This window comes from Apteryx mantelli, chromosome 1, assembly GCF_036417845.1.
Source record: "Apteryx mantelli isolate bAptMan1 chromosome 1, bAptMan1.hap1, whole genome shotgun sequence".
Taxonomy (NCBI): Eukaryota; Metazoa; Chordata; class Aves; order Apterygiformes; family Apterygidae; genus Apteryx; species Apteryx mantelli.
The window spans coordinates 167298298-167313996 of record NC_089978.1 but is presented as its reverse complement, the minus strand read 5'-3'; the positions used below and the strand labels follow the sequence as shown (position 1 = coordinate 167313996).

At 40.9% G+C, this 15699-nt stretch overlaps 1 protein-coding gene across 5 annotated transcripts in view; it reads left to right on the top strand.

Annotated features, from left to right (window-relative positions):
• The first annotated feature begins 274 nt into the window (after positions 1 to 274).
• The window catches only part of IFT56 (intraflagellar transport 56), a 50795-nt gene continuing 35370 nt past the window's right edge, over positions 275 to 15699 (top strand). For 3 of the 5 annotated variants that reach the window (XR_010886407.1, XM_067311062.1, XM_067311052.1), the window contains exons 1-5: positions 275 to 338; positions 442 to 579; positions 935 to 1027; positions 6765 to 6879; positions 14413 to 14462. Coding sequence is in view for 4 of the 5 variants with exons in the window: in XM_067311062.1 (XP_067167163.1) it covers positions 336 to 338; positions 442 to 579; positions 935 to 1027; positions 6765 to 6879; positions 14413 to 14462 (399 nt within the window). In the remaining variant the exon portion in view is untranslated. Of the gene's footprint in view, positions 339 to 441; positions 580 to 934; positions 1033 to 4378; positions 4412 to 6764; positions 6880 to 14412; positions 14463 to 15699 lie in introns of those variants that run through there. The other 2 variants (XM_067311079.1, XM_067311072.1) reach the window with 2 other exon arrangements.

Genomic DNA, 15699 nt, shown 5'->3' with positions numbered 1-15699 from the left:
CCTGGCGGAAGCGCCATGACACCCCCTCGGCATCTCTCCAGTGCCGGGGCTAGAGAAAGTGCCCGCCAGCAGTGCCCACCGTCCCCCGCCACCCTGGGCCCCACCACCTTGGTCTGCCCCGGCGCCATCTTGGGCAACGACGGCCGCCTGGCCACGCCGCGCCGCCGCCCCGGGCAACCTCGCCGTTGCTCCGGAGGCCGCCGCAGCGCAGGCGGAACCGTGGGGGGCGGCGCCTGGCGCCAGCCGGCGCCTCTTCGCCGCCGCTCCTCCGCCTTCCGCCGTTACCACGGCAACGGAGTGGTCGGCGGAGCGGGGAGCCCGGGCCCGGCGGCAGGATGGTGAGAGGCAGCGGGGAAGGGAAGGGAAGGGGGCGCGGGGCGGGCGGGGGCGCCCCGGTGGGGCCCCGCTCCGACTCGGCGCCCCGCTCTGCTCTCTGCCCAGATGCTCTCCCGGGCCAAGCCGGCCGTGGGGGGCGCCGCGCCGCCGGGAGACCGGCGGAGGAAGAAAGGAAAGAAGGTGCCGCAGCTGGAGGAGCTCCTGGCCCTGCGGGACTTCACCGGCGCCATCGCCCTGCTGGAGGTAACGGCCGCGGCGGGGGGGAGGGAGCACAGCACCGTCGCCGGGGCCGAGGCTCCCCCGGGCGCCCACTCCCCTGCGCGGTGCTTCCCGCCGCTTCCCTCTGGGCCGTTACGCCCGTTGCGGCCGCTTTAGCCGCGGCGCCGCCCGCCCGGAACGGTGTCTTCCGCCGTGCGAGAGCTGCCTGCCGCTTCCCTCGGGGGACCGGCTCCCCCACCCGGTTGTCAGGTTATCCGTGAAATAAGTTGACTTAGCGTCACCTTTGATTAACGGGCTTGTTGTGGGTGAGCCTGCCTGGTGATGGGGGCAAAATGCTCGTTAGCGGGCGGAATTCTTAAGCGCTCTCTTTCCTCCGCAGTTCAAGCGGCAAGTGGGTGAGCAGGAGGAGGATGCCGACCTGTGGATCGGATACTCTGCCTTTCACCTGGGGGACTACAAGAGAGCACTGGAGGTGAGGTGAGGTGAGGTGAGGTCAGGCGAGGCAATCCTGCTCCCTCGTGCAGGGTCACAGGAGGCTGTCCTAAAGCGATGACAGCGGGTGGGAAATATTCTGTAATAGGGAAGAATCCTGCCGGGCCGTTAAAGTATAAACATACAGTAATAAGGCCAGCGGGGTGGAAAGCCATTTGGATCAAGAAAGGAGCATTTACTCAGGAAAATAGACATTTTCTTTTCATCTTCTCTACTGTCTGATTTAATATTTACTCAGTAGCCTAATTTGCCCTTTCTAATGTCATAGCATGTGTCCTAAAGTTTCCATTCCCTTTTTGCAGGTAACTTTCTACAGTTTTGTTTTTTAGATTTAGTTATGTCTTCAGCTTCATTGTATAGCTAATCTGTAATATACATGCTTTTTGTTTTCCATTCGTACTTCCCAGGGTGATATTTCTAGCCCTTTAATGTACTTTATTCTTGTTCTGTGTATTTTCTTACATTAGATAAAATGAAATAAAACATTATTATTCTCTGAAAGTTTTAAGTCACTAAAATAATTGTTGATTACTCAAATATGTGTAAATTATCAATATTTGCACCATAATGTACTGCTGTATCTCTTTTGTGCGTGAGTCCCTATGCCGTTCTTTCTCTCTTATGTTCACTTATGTCTCCACTGAAACTGAATTTGTTGCCGATTGATTTGCTGTCAATGAATTTGTTGCCAGAGTCACTGGGGTCATTTTCTCATTTTGTTTGCATCTTTCTCTGTAGAAGTCTAACAGATTTGTGTTGCCTAGCTTGCTGTATACCTCTGAGGCTGAGTACAAAGAATCAAGGCTAGAATCAGTTTTGCACACCAGAACAGATAGCGTTGGGGAGTGTGGTGTGGAGATACCACAGAGACTGCACATAAGCTGGAGAAGCTCTGGAAGCAAAATGGTCTGCTTGAGTAGTGTTTGTCTTATTGCTATATTTCTGCAGATCTAAATTGGTGGGTCCACACAATGCTGTATTGTACCAGTTAGGCTTACTGGTTTCAGTCTATGTCAGCTAGGGGAGGTCTTCATCACAATTCACTGTGAAGTATAGGTGTGCTCGGAGCTTTTCACAGCCTTTTAACTTGCCTTCACTGGGAGAAATATTTAAAACGGGTGATAATTTGAAGTATTAATGAAAAAGAAAATAAACCATTGAGAAATAGATTATGGAGCAATGATGATATTTTCCCTTTTAGATAAAATTAGGTGCTTAACTATAGTGATGCATGGTCACATGCATAAGGTTCAAACGTGAGGCTGAAATTGAATTTATTTTTCTAAAATTTCCAAGTAGGTTCACAAAGATGTTCCACTTTCCCTTTGCTGTAGAAAATTGAAGAGGAAACATCTGTTGGCAGTAGAATTATTCAATGCAATCAAATTAACAGTATTTGCAAAGTAGTATATAATATAGAGGTAACAATATTCACATTTAGTTGACTTTCATTCAATGAAAGAATAAACACATTATTTTTGCAGAGATCAGATTTTGTCTGCGGTTTTTGCTTCACCACTAGGTGATGCTCTTGATTCAGACTTTATAAACTACGATACACAAAGTCTTTCAGCCTTTCTGTGCTAGTAGGGATATTAAAAGGTTTTTGTATTTCAGGGAATTGGCGAGGTTTGGGATTTGTTTTTTAGTGCGAGATCACAGGGCCTATATTTTCAGATTTCATATTAATTTTGGCACAGTTATGAGTCATGATATCTCTTTGGTGTCGTATGAGAAATGAGTCTGTGCATCTTGACCTAGTTCCTTTTGGGACACAACATAGTGCGCTTGTACTTCCCTACTCTCTAGTAATCAAGGGATAGTACATGGACTCTGGAGACTGAATTAAATCACTTTCGGTTATATATTTATGTATCCAGTTATCAGCTTCAAGGTTGAAGTGTAATGCTGTGTCTTCACTGCTATGTTACAGAGGCCTTGCTGGCACTGTCAAGGTCAAATTCCTTGATTATCTATACTCTCTAGACTTTGTAGCACTCCTTGGGGTGTGCCAAGAGCTCTGTAAATCAAAAACTATGGGTAGAAACTTGTGCAGAATTCTCTAGAGTAACATGCACACAGTCTAAATGATTCACAATCGTGAGTGCCTGCAAGTGAAAGTGCTTAGTCTGCCATGCATTTCTGGTCCGTGGCTTATCCCTCATACCTCGTGGGATTCCACAGAAATTCTGCTGCTCAATAATCCTTTTATCTATAATGGTACTGTCATGGTGAGCCAGGCACACTGGTTGAGTGGCAGCTTTTGGGTAGGCTTAGGAGTTGGGGTGAGATAGATGTTCTCATCTACTGTGAAAAGTGGAAAAAACTGAAAGAGAGTTCCACCTCCAAGAATATGTCTAGAGAGGATGATAGCAAAATACCTGGCGCATCCACATGTGGGTCTTCTCTTGTCATAGGCACACCAACAGTCAGATAATCTCTAGGCAGAGCTCTACCCTCAGCTTGACTAGGATCACACTTCTCCCTTCTTAGTAGGCAGATGCCTTTCTCAAAGGATATACCACTGACAGTGACCCGATGGGATCATCACTGGCAGTGTGCACCAATTTACAAGTGGCGCTGCACCAGATCCTTGCGGCAGTTGTGGTCGCAGTCCTTCCCCAGGGACTGCCTAGCTTCCTATACACACAAACATTTTTTACTAACAAGTGGGTGGCCAGAATCTTCTTAGGATAACAGGATTTAATCAGTTTTCTGGAGCCTTCCCCCTTTGCTATCCCTAATGGGGGGGGGGGGAGAAAAAAAAAAAAGGACTCTCTTTCTACCATAACTGGTTCATAGCACTGATCTTAAACCTTTCCAGAAGAAAACAGTAACATTACCGAAGGACCAGAATCAGAACTTAAGTCTGCTGAGTCTCTTTCTGGGCTTCCTTATCTTATAATATGAGGCAACCAGGACTTAAGAATGTGAGGGTTATAAGACATTTTTGAGATACTGACAATTTAATTGGCAAGGACAGGCATGTTACTAGGAACAGGTTTTACATTGACACTCCACACACACAGATTTGGCTTAGACAGATAGGATGCTAGCATGATACAGCTTCCAGATTCGGTAATGCTTTGAAGTCCTCCTGCATAGGCAAGCCACCTTGGCCCATCAACTGCTCGTATGAGAGCAGAGCGTGACCTCCTGGCCAGAGCTTTTAATACATTGTTTCTTTTGAATTCTCACAGACCACAGCGAGGGCTTCAGTCTTTGTGATCTGCTGTTTCCCTCCTAGCAATGATTTGGGAGCCATTCCACCACTTTACTGGGCAAGACTTCCTGCCTACCCCAATTTAGCACTGGCTGACTTTGGTCGAATAGTGAAGCATGAAAGGAACAGGGGTATACTGAGGTAATGGCTCATCCATGAGAAATACCTGGCCTTGCTCCAGTGCTTCCAGTAGAAGTATGAGAAATCAGGAATGCTCAAGTTCCTGATAGCTGAAGCAGAAAGTAAATAATGGATCTAGCTGAAGAATGTAAAAGATAGGGTACAATGAACATCTCTGCACCTCCTTTGAGCACTTGTGAGGCAGCCCCACAGGTTGGCCTGTTTCTTGGCTCTTCAGGGCCTGTATTTATGTGCTTGGAGAATCTAGACAAGTACTGAGGCCAGCAGGGTTCTGCTCGGTGCCCTCAACATTGTCAGAAGGTGTCTGTACTCCTAGGCAGTCAACCTGGCAGCATGGGTCTACGGAAAGGTGTATGTGCCTGCGTATTGTATTGGGGTGAGAGGCAGAGAAAGGTGAAATAGCAAGAAGCTGCTGTGCTCCTGGTTGGCGAAAGTATGCCACAGGCTGACTGTTGGGAAGGCTGTTGGGAGTTTTTTGGAGAGGAGGGAGCAAAGCTCTCCTGTGGAGTATTATTTGAGGGACGGTAATGTTGAATGCCCTTTAATGAGTAAATGGGCAACAGCATAGTCTGAGCTCATGGCCCAGAACTACAAGGTAGGGAGGACTAATGATTGTCATTTTTATTTACTGTGTTTCCACAGATTCACATTGGTACTGCTACAGCAGTGTCTATTTATTACTTGCTTTGAACAGCCAAGCCAAAACGTGACTTGTGTTTATGCACTTTGTCTTTTCTAATTAATCTGCCTGAAGCTATAGCCCGAAGAGACCTCTGGGTGCATTTAATCTGAATGGATTTTGAAATATTCCAGATGGTGCTGATAAACAACGATGTCCTGTCTCTCGGAGCTCTGTGACAGGCCTGTGTCAAGACTGAACTGGCCTCAGTTGGAAGAGTTGGTCTATATGTACAAGTTTTCTTTGAGGGTTTTGATTTTTCTTTTTTTAAAGTCTTCTTGAAGGACAGCTAGCCTCTGACGTACTAGTAAGACTGGGCCAGCTTTCAAGGACACAGCTTACCAATAGCTTCTCTGTTTGGGAGTGCTGTTTACTTTCACTTGGCAACAGAAAAAAAAATTTATGCTTGCAAACTATAAACTTTGTTGTCATCAGCATGTCTATTCTGGGGCTTCACTGCCCTTTGGGCATGGCCTTAGCTTATCTAGCGCTATATATCTGTGCCTTTCCCCCAAAGGGAAGACGACTTCCACCCTAGTGTCACAATCTGGTACACAATTCTCACAGGGGAGAGGGAAATCCCAACTCATATGTTTGCCAACTCCATACTCTTCTTTCAATGGGATGTGTGTTGTTGTGAGGGGTGAGAGGAAGTGACAGCCTGGCATGACCAAGCCTGTTTGCCTTATGCTGCCTGTTTGGCATGGCTGGATGGGGAGCAGGAACACCAGCAGGAGGCACTTTCATGAAGATAGTCCTTCATAGTAATTTAATGGACACCTGACAGAGGGAAAAATGAAATTGAGGGATCTCCCGGCCTCTGTTTTTAGTACTCTGTTGTTATGTAGAGCAAAGATGTTTATCTTCAGGAGTATCACTGGTCAGTATCTGCAAAGCTTTTTGGGTTTTTTTTTTTTTTCATTAAAAAAAACTAGATTGAAGGATTGATCTGCTCAGGCTTTTACTTTTGCACAAATAACAGAAAGTGAAGCAGTTTACCTGACAGTGTTAAAGGATATGTAATGAATGTGGATGTGTTAGAAATTTCAGAATATAGTATCCAGTGGCTTCCTAAAGCTGTTTGCTATAAATCTTAAAATGGAAAGTGGTGATGTTAAGCACTGTTTAATAATATTTGCTATAATTATATTTTTATCTGTAATTATATTTTTTATCTATTAGGAAATCTTGAATCTGCCCAATACTGACTTCTAGGCTTGTATTTTGATCTATACTAAGCCACTGCCTACAGATTTTTTAACAGTTTAACAGTTGCTCCACTAAGTATTCACAAAGGGATTTCCCTAATGTTTATGGCTCCCAGGCTTTGATTGGAGCAGGAATTAAGAAAGCATCAGAAAAGACTGAGAAAAAGTTAGTTGCTTTGCTAGTTTTAAAACCGTTACAGTGTTAGGCAGCATTCATGCAGCTATGGTAAAGATTCATAGTGCTGCTTGTCTCTGTTTTCAGTTCTATTGCTGTAATTAGAAAAGAGCCACTAGAGTATATTTTATGCCAAAATGTAATAATTTAGTTGTAAGAACTACAAGGATTATCTTGAGAATAAGTTGGATGATCTGAATAATTTAATAATAGGTTGTAAAACGATGAAAGAAAGAGTGGTACTTAATATATGTCTGTGCTATTACAGGTTAAAACTCTCTTCTGTTACAGGAATATGAGGCTTTGACCAAGAAACCAGCTTGCAATCCTGATGTTTGGGTGAACCTTGCCTGTACCTACTTTTTCCTGGGGATGTATACACAAGCTGAACAAGCAGCCTTGAAAGGTGAGATGCATGTCTTGGCTTGATGTAAAGGATTATTTGTTGATTTGAACACTTAAAGTGATTTCCAGAGAAAGGATTGGATGCTTTGGAGAAGAATGAATTATACTTTTGATCAAAGGCTTTTTTCATTTAACAGGAAAGCTGTGATGTTGTTTGCCTTCTAAAAAAAAATCTTGGGCAGGTGGAACAGTTGGAACTGAAAGAGACATCTGGAAAATAATTTCTCTTATTAATTTCTAAATATAAAACCCAGCATATGCTGACCAGCAGCAAAAACTCACTGCTCTTTTGACTGATTCCATGTCTCTGAGCCAGTGCAGATGATGGTAATTAGGACAGTGAAATTATCAGAAAATAAGCATATGAGGGAGTTTAGCATTCTCTCTGATGTGGACAAGAACTCCATTTACATCATTTGGGTGACTTGGTAGGTGGTCTTGTTGCCTTCTAAGTCAGATATTAGGCATCTGATTCTTCAAGGCATGGAGTTCACTGCAGTCACATCATTATTAAAGTTCCACTTTAATGTGAACATGCATGGGATTGTTTAAAAGAAGAGGAATGGAAATTAGATTCCAAGGCAGTTTTTATTGCCTGAAACTGTTTCTACTGTTTAGTTTTGTTACCCATCACTTTCTATTTATCTTAGTGATACTGTTATACTGGTATACTGTTTCCCATCACCATAGTATCTCAGTGCTTTCTAAGAAAAATTAATAATAGTGAAGTTCTCAGTCAAATTCTGATTCTTGCCTTTTTTGGATAAAACTCTTGAAGTATGGGGTTTCTCTTTTGTTTCTGTTTCTTTAGTTTTGTAGTTGGCTTGGGCTGAACATGGGGTAGGGAGTAAAGAATTATGTACACTTCTGCTACTGCAGAGGAGCTTCTTCAAAGAGGATGGTTCTGAAGTATTTTTTAGACATAATTAGAGCCTGGAATCCCTTTAAAATCCTCTGAAAGTTCATTCTGAGCTTGATTCCTCCAACTGAAAATGTTTTGTTTCCAACTGTCAAATGTGGAGCTTTGTCATCCATCTTGCTCAAGAGATGTGTAAATTTCTAATATTCACAGATGTTAATTTAATCTTTAGAGCACTGAAAGTTTGAGCTTGGAGATTACTATCTAGGACTTGAACTGAAATCTAAAAATAATTGGCAAAAGAACCTGAGGTGTCACCGTGACCTAAGACATGGAGGAAGCGAGCGGCTGCATCCTGTAGCAGTTGGAGCCTGCTTATTGGCATCAGCTTCAGATAGCATGAATTACAGTAATCTATTCTAGAGATGACAGATGCACAGCTGGGCATGCATCTTTATTAACTGTAAACTGAAAGTGAGAGAAGGTTAATTTTCCCTGCCCTCTCAGATCAGTTCGTAGTAGCATGGCGAGTGGCAGGGTAGGGGTGAGATTAGTGGTGCTTGGGCACTAGGGAAAAGGGAAGGAATTTTAGAAAAAGAGTGCAGGACATGGGGAGTGTAGCCAGGGAAAGGAACAGAGAGTAGCTGAGTGCTCACGCTGGTGATGTCCTGATTTTACTTAAGAGTTTAAGCAGAACAGCATGCCAGTTTTTATAGTAAGGTGCTAAACCTTTCTACAATGCTCTTGTGAGTACTGTAAATGCTGATGATTCCTGGCTACTTAATGGTGACAAGGCAGGCACCACGGATGCTTTGCAACACTTTGGAGCCTTCAGTGAAGGGCAGACAAGTACTACATATTCCCCTTTCCCCTCACATCACTTCAGTCTTGTCTAAATTGAGGTTGAACCATTTTATTTTCAGTCAAGAGATATCCTCTTACAGGTTTTTTAACATCTTAGGATTGCATCAGTGTTGACTGTTCTTTATATATTATTAACAGTTGAGACCATGGCATCTTATAATCTCTTTCATGGCATTGCAAAGACACTGATGAATAACATATTTCTTTGAATAGTAAACCCAATAGGTAAAGTCTCCAAAAGAACACCATTTATCCAGTGCTACCTTGAAAACTGCTGAAAATAAAAAGATAGATATTACTAGTGTGGGGCTGCTTACAATTGCTATTTTAGGGTTATTTTGCCTGAACTCTTACATACTGTTTGCTGTTTATTGATTATTGTTACAGCTGTCAGATTAAGACCCTGAAAGTAGCATAGCGCTAACACAAATGAGGGAGAAGTAATTTATTTTCACCTATAATTCTAAATGTATAGTGTACTGGAGTCTCTGTATGAAAGGGATCATAAATGTCAGCTAACTTTCTGGAATAGCTTTTCCACACAAAAATTTAAATATCCAGAAATCAAATAAAAGTTCTTTCTTGCTGTATACTATTGCTGTTGCTTAAGAACAATTTTTTTTTTACTGTTTGATGAAAAATATGCAGAATATATAAAAATTAGGAAATAAGAGTTAAAGGCCATGAGATAATTACTACATTTCATGCAAGATCTGTATTTAGCATTCTCTTCTGCAGCAAGGTTTTATCTTTATTTTATAATAGATGTGAAGTGTTCTCCTAGTTTGTCATTACTTAATGAAACTTAACAGTACATCCTCTCAGGAAAGAATAAATCTGTATACCAAAAGTTATACAAACCAGAATTATTGCAAATATAACCTAAGAAGAGGAGCTAAAAGGTGGTAAAGGCAAGTCTTTCTTTGAAGGTTGTTCATTACATTTGTGCTTTATTTCCTCTAGGCTTTCTTCCAAACTCCTTTCAGACATTTCTGACTTCTCCTTTTTCCCTGCTGTCCCCTTATATTGTAGTTACTAATGTTTCTGGATCTAAGGTGAAGGTAGAGTTACTTTCAAGTCAGCAACTGTTGTTTCATAGTCATCCCACAGCAAAGCTGCCAAGTGATGCTTTGTTTATTCTTTTTGCATCTGTGCTCTAATACATGGACTGAACATACAGTTTCTATAGTATGTGCTAGCCCATCTAGCCTTGGGAGAATGAGACTGAGAGTCTTAATTGTGGCTTAATAAAGAATAAATTAAATCTTTAAAAAAATATAAAAACAAATAGTCTTGTGTTGCATTCGCGGTTCCTGTGTCTTCAAGAAACAAAGGGCATGGACCAGAAACTCAATCTGGCACATTTGCATGGAGATCCTGGCAACTAATCCTAGTGTTTAAAACCTAGTGCTCTCAGAAGCCATTGGCTAGCACTGCATTAAGAAGGAAACAAGAACTAACAGTGTCTTTTAAACCATAGAGTATATGCCAACAAATGTGATTTGCACATAAGTGGGACTGCAGTTAAATCTGTTTTGAAAAACATTTTTTCAGGATGAACATTTTACAATTAAACTTAAGATTCATGCACTGACAGGACTGTGTTGTTGAACCAGTCAAGAAAGTTTTTTTTATAATTACTCTACTTTTTCACAACACTCTGTGTGTCGGCTCACGATGTGGTTTAACTGAAGAGAGGTATTTCTCATTTAACAGTCTACACTGGAAGGAGTGATATTGCACAAAAGCAGAACAGAGATGAATTAGTAAGAACAATGGCGTTTTCCAAACTAGTTTCGCATATGCCTGCACTAATGTTTGCCAGGTGTCAGATAATTGTCAGCAGTGAAAATCTGCAGTTATGAAAGGGCATGGAAGAGTTGCTGGGGTTTTTTTTCCCTCTTTAAACTGCATGTTCACCTATATGCAAAATTATCTGCTTCCTACTTGTATTGTAATTCTTGAGAACGGTAGTTCATTCTCCTGCCTTTTAGCTGTTTTTGAAATAGCAGTGTGATATATGGAACTTTAAAAGTACACAAGTGAAAATTTCAATTTATACGTATTTAAACTTTAAAACCTACTAACCTTATTTTCTTGTTTTGCTTTTTGAGGCATGGTGGAAGCTACAAAACAGGAATAATTGACAGTTTTTGTTTCAGTCATCTTCAGGTTACTCTGCTTAGGCATGACTGAAATGAAATGTGTATATGTTCCAAGTAACTGAAAATAGTTGAACTGACTTTTAATTTTGAGAGGGAACAAAAGTATTTTGAGAGAGGGAAAATTTCAGTTAGTTTCCTCAGTAAATTTCACATGAGAAAGTTTTGAACAGTCTGCAAGTGTGAACCTCACTGTTGGACCATGGGTTTTTTCATACATTTTTCCCATGCCTTGCATTTTCCCCCTACCAGTGAGGCTGTGGTTCTGGTATTTGGGTGAGCAGGACGTTGTGGCTCAGGGGCAGGAGTATAGGGTTTCCTCTGCTCATACTTGCTGTGGTGTCTGCCCGGAGCTGCCTTAGGACCATGTCGCTCCCACCGGCTCCTACCTAGCGTGTGAAGCGCTGCTGTTGAGTGTGCGTGTGCCTTATGTTTGCTAGATGGGATTTGTTAGTGCTGGACACAGGACCTCCATTGCCTTGTACGCTTATGAGAGGGTGTAAATGCCAGAATGTCTGTGACCCTATTTCATCTTCTTCTTACTGCCTGTGGCAGCAACATGGAACCCACCAGGAGTATGAGCTGCTGCTTCTTCAACTGACTTAAACTTTTTGTTTAAAAGCTAGTGAAAATAACTGTCTTCACTCTTTTATTGTAGCTCTTTATTATATTTTAACAAATACTTCTTTCAGTAGCTATCCATTTAGAGTCAGCACATAAAAATACATGGGAAAATGCTTTTAAGATCAGTGTCAACTGTAATCACTTTAGTGTCTGGAACATCGGCACTGGTCGTGACAACAATTCTCGCATAGGAATATTAGGGTGTTTCCTAGCCAGAGATATACATACCTTGTCCAGCTGCCTCAGAGATGTGTTCAGCACAAGGCCAATACTAATCACTGGAGCAGGGCCCAACTTACTGCAATGCAGCATTGTCATTATGTTTATTACAAACCCTAGATTGCTTAATGCTGATCTAAAAAAAAAAAAAAAAGTACAGTCTTCTTGCTGAAAAAACGGGAATAAAAGAAGATTGTACTTCCTTGTGGCATCAGTAGTTAACTTGGTGACAATGAACTTTGTTAGCAGCAGAGTCATAAAAGAACAATCCTGGTGTCCTTCAAAAAAGTCATTTTCTGATGAGGAGGCAATTGCGTGACTTCCTTCTCCAGTGATGGACAGCAGCTTTTTGCAATATTCATAACCAAATTTGTTGTGGAAATTAATCTGATTTGGTTCATATGTTTCCTTGTCTTCCTCCAAAAAATGTATTTGGCACTGGGAGAAGAGAAACTGATGATACTGAATGTTTCCATGCCTCTGCTTTATTATCAACAGGACTACATTTTTTGGTTATTGCACTCTACTTCCCTGGCTGACATTAAGTAAGTGTCTCATTTTAAAGAATATCAGCATGGATTGTATGATGTAATCTGTTATGAAGCAGGAGGTTTTTTCCTTCTCCATATATCCAACACTTACTCCATCAGAACTCAAATTCAATCTTTTGTCTACTTTAAGTATAGGATAACATGGACTAACTCTGGCTTTTGCCAAGAAGTAAACTAATAACTTAGATGTTGGATCAGATGCCAGGTTTGAGAGGGCAGTGCTATAGTCGGCGGTTGACCAGTGAAACAAAAAATTGTCGTTTACACTTACACCAGTGTAGGTTTTAGCATGAGTGTATTTGCTCACTGTAATGTGGTTATACATATGTTATTTTTAGTGTAAATCCCACAATCTGTCCTGCTTGTATTTTTGGAGTCTTTGTTGACCAATTGTTTTGAACTGTGGAGGGTGGTTGTGGTCAGTTTGTTTTGCACAAAGCACAGGTGGGGTCCATGTGCAACCCTTCTAAAATTTGATGCTAAAACCTATCAGTTAATGCTGAGGCACATGTGGAGTTACCATGGTATCATTGCTGACAACATTTTTAAGAACTTGCATTTAAATTAATGTACTCTGTAACTTTAAACTCAATGGATGAAATCTTTTATAGAATATATTATCTTGTTTATTGTAATACTAGTGTTCCTTACAGGATAGAGATTCTAGATCAGAAAACCTTTCCATTCTTTAATAATTAGGCTAATGAGAATTCCCCCAAATGTTCTGTGTTGGAGACTGTTCGACTTTTTAACAACTTGATCCTCAACTAGTAATATTTTGCAAGGTGTTTTGGTTTTGTGAGAACTCTCTCCTACTGCCTTTTCCTTTTGGGACTCCCCTGTTCCTAGCAGTTCTTTAAAGATATGATTCACTGTCCCCTTTTTCTAGAGTAGTTGGTGAGGAGGGACATGTTTAAATAACACAGCTTAAGAAGGGAGAGAGGAAAGAAATAATTGCTGTGCCTAGCAGAAGCAGATAGATAGCTTTGCGCTGCCAACTTGACAAGAATGGCCTGCTTTTTGGCATTGTTCACCGAGTTCCAAAGTTCCCTCATTATATGGCAAAAGAGTAAGAAGTCTGGAAATCTCTCCCTAAATTGCTTTTGCAAAAATATAAATTATTACTAGAAAATTCCATCTTTGGGGAGAAAAAAAAAAAAGAGGTTTTGGTGGCTTCAGCCCTCTTTCACGGTTTAGGATGTCAGAAGAATTACAGCCTTGTGTTACAGGCCATTGCTTTGCTAACTCTGCACTTTTGTGGCTTCACAAACACAGTAATTAATTCTGTTTCTTGTAAAGATTCCATATAAATCTTTTCTGTGGTACATAGGTTGATAGCTGTTGGTCTGAGCAAGAATGAGAGTGCTCATTATCTAAGTAGGCTAAAGAAAATACAGGAAACAAGGGAAGGCTTTTTGGAAGATTGCTCACAAAAGAAATTAATAGCTCTGTTGGACAGGGATCTTTGTCACTCTCAGTGAAGCACAGGGCTCTCTCTAGTGACTTAAAAGCCCCACAGTTAACAATTTGTGTCATACAGAGTGTGTTAAATGGAATTCCTAATCTTGCTAGAGCAAGAAATTTGGTGAGCTTTAGTGGCTCTAGAGAGAAGATATGTCCCTTAAACCTCCCTCCGTTTCTTAGTTTGAACCTTATCTGCTCTGAGTGCAGGATTCTTCCATGCGTCTTTTGTTCCTAAGGACAGAAGAAATATTAGAATTAAGTATGTTATAGTGTGCATGAGTAACAAAACAGTAGCAGCGATGGGTTTTGCAGGACACTGAAAGTTGACAGGCTTCCTAGAATTACGAATCAGATGATTTACTTCAAACATTACACATCATAGAAGGAGCCTTGATTATGGGTTTGTCTGTTGCTGCTTTTTATTTTTTAAGAGATATTCTGCTGTGTGTCACTTGCGCAAAATCATGGAATTATCCAGAAGGCCCTGCAGAGAAATAATAGTACAGTTCATCAAACTTTTAAAGCTCATGGAAGGAAAGGACAATGACAAATTATGTTCAACAGAGGTTGAGAAAGAAATGACAGCAAATGAAGATGGGAAGCAGGAAGGCTTTTCAACCACTATAAAATTGGCAAAACGTGCCCCAGGGCATGACCTGCACAGGCTGTTGCAGTGAAGAAGTGTACTTGGGCTAGTTAATGAGAGAACATGTGTGTATGCATGTCTGTTGGGAAAGGGAGTTAAAACTGAATTGTTCATTGTATCGATACATACTGAATTTTCCTTTCAGCGCCCAAGAGTCGGCTCCAGAACCGTTTACTCTTTCACCTGGCACATAAGGTATGATGTTTCTTCATTGCTCATGCTTTCTTTTATTTTCTTTTCAATTTAGTTATATGTAATTTATGCTGGCAACCTGGCAGAACAATTAAAAATGTCTGTGGTGGCAGAAGAACAAACGTTTTCCACAACCACCCTACTATATTAAAATGTGGAGGAGAAAGTGTGAAAGCAGGATCTCAGAATAGATGCCCTCAGCATGTATCTAAAGCAAGTCCTACCAACTCATTTCACATAAGTCATATAGCAGGAGCCTGATGGTATTTTTGATTGCAAGGAACCTGGGATCTGAATAGAATCAGAAATGTAGACACCACTATTTTCACTTTTCTTCTAAGTATACCAAGTTTTCCTAACTCAAAGCTGTCTTATACTTAGCAATTGAGCAAAAAGGTCAATATGCTATTACTGACCCTCCTAAGTTATTCAGTATCCAAGATATTATATTGTTTATAGCATGAGATTTACTTTAATTTCACCAGCAGTTAAAAGACCATTTCACTATCACACATAGCTATCTTCTCTTTAATTTGGTTTTGTACCATCCTGAAGTATACCTAACAAGTATTGTGCTCCTGCAGAGACTGTGTTGAGTGAAAGAAAGTATTAATCCTGAATGTTCATTTTGATGTCATATTCTGTTTACTTAAATCGCTGTAAGTTTAAGAGAACAATGTTAGAATGTTTTTGTAGTGGCACTGTCACTTAGAGATGTCTATGATATAGAGAAGTTGAATGGTCCCTAGTTCATGTAGTTAGTCTTTGGAAATAAAAGACTTTATGAAAATACGAAGAAGCTCCTTGCATTGAGTTCTGTTTAGCAACTTCTGCCTTTGTATTGGAGTATCACTGTGAGACTAGCTCAAAGAGGGAGGAAAAGAATTTGAAGAAAAATTTTGCAGGTAGATATTTTAGATAAAGAACAAATGTGTAAGAGAGAATTTGTATGCAAGAGGAGTTCATAATTACTGTTGCTGACATCAGCAGAAACAGCAAAGAGAAGCACAGGAATAAGCAATTTGAGTAAATTGATTAGGTGAATAGCCTCAACTTTACTATTGTAATACAAATGTAAAATGATTGTTTAACTCTGTTCCCTGCTTTTGTCCTTGTTTGTTAGGCACTATTCTATGCTTTTAAAAATAAACCTGTTAATTAAAGAAACTGGAATTTTAAAGGGTTGATGAAAGAGCATTTGTTGGTGCTCTGAAGAAGGTTGGTGAGAATGAGTTTGTTG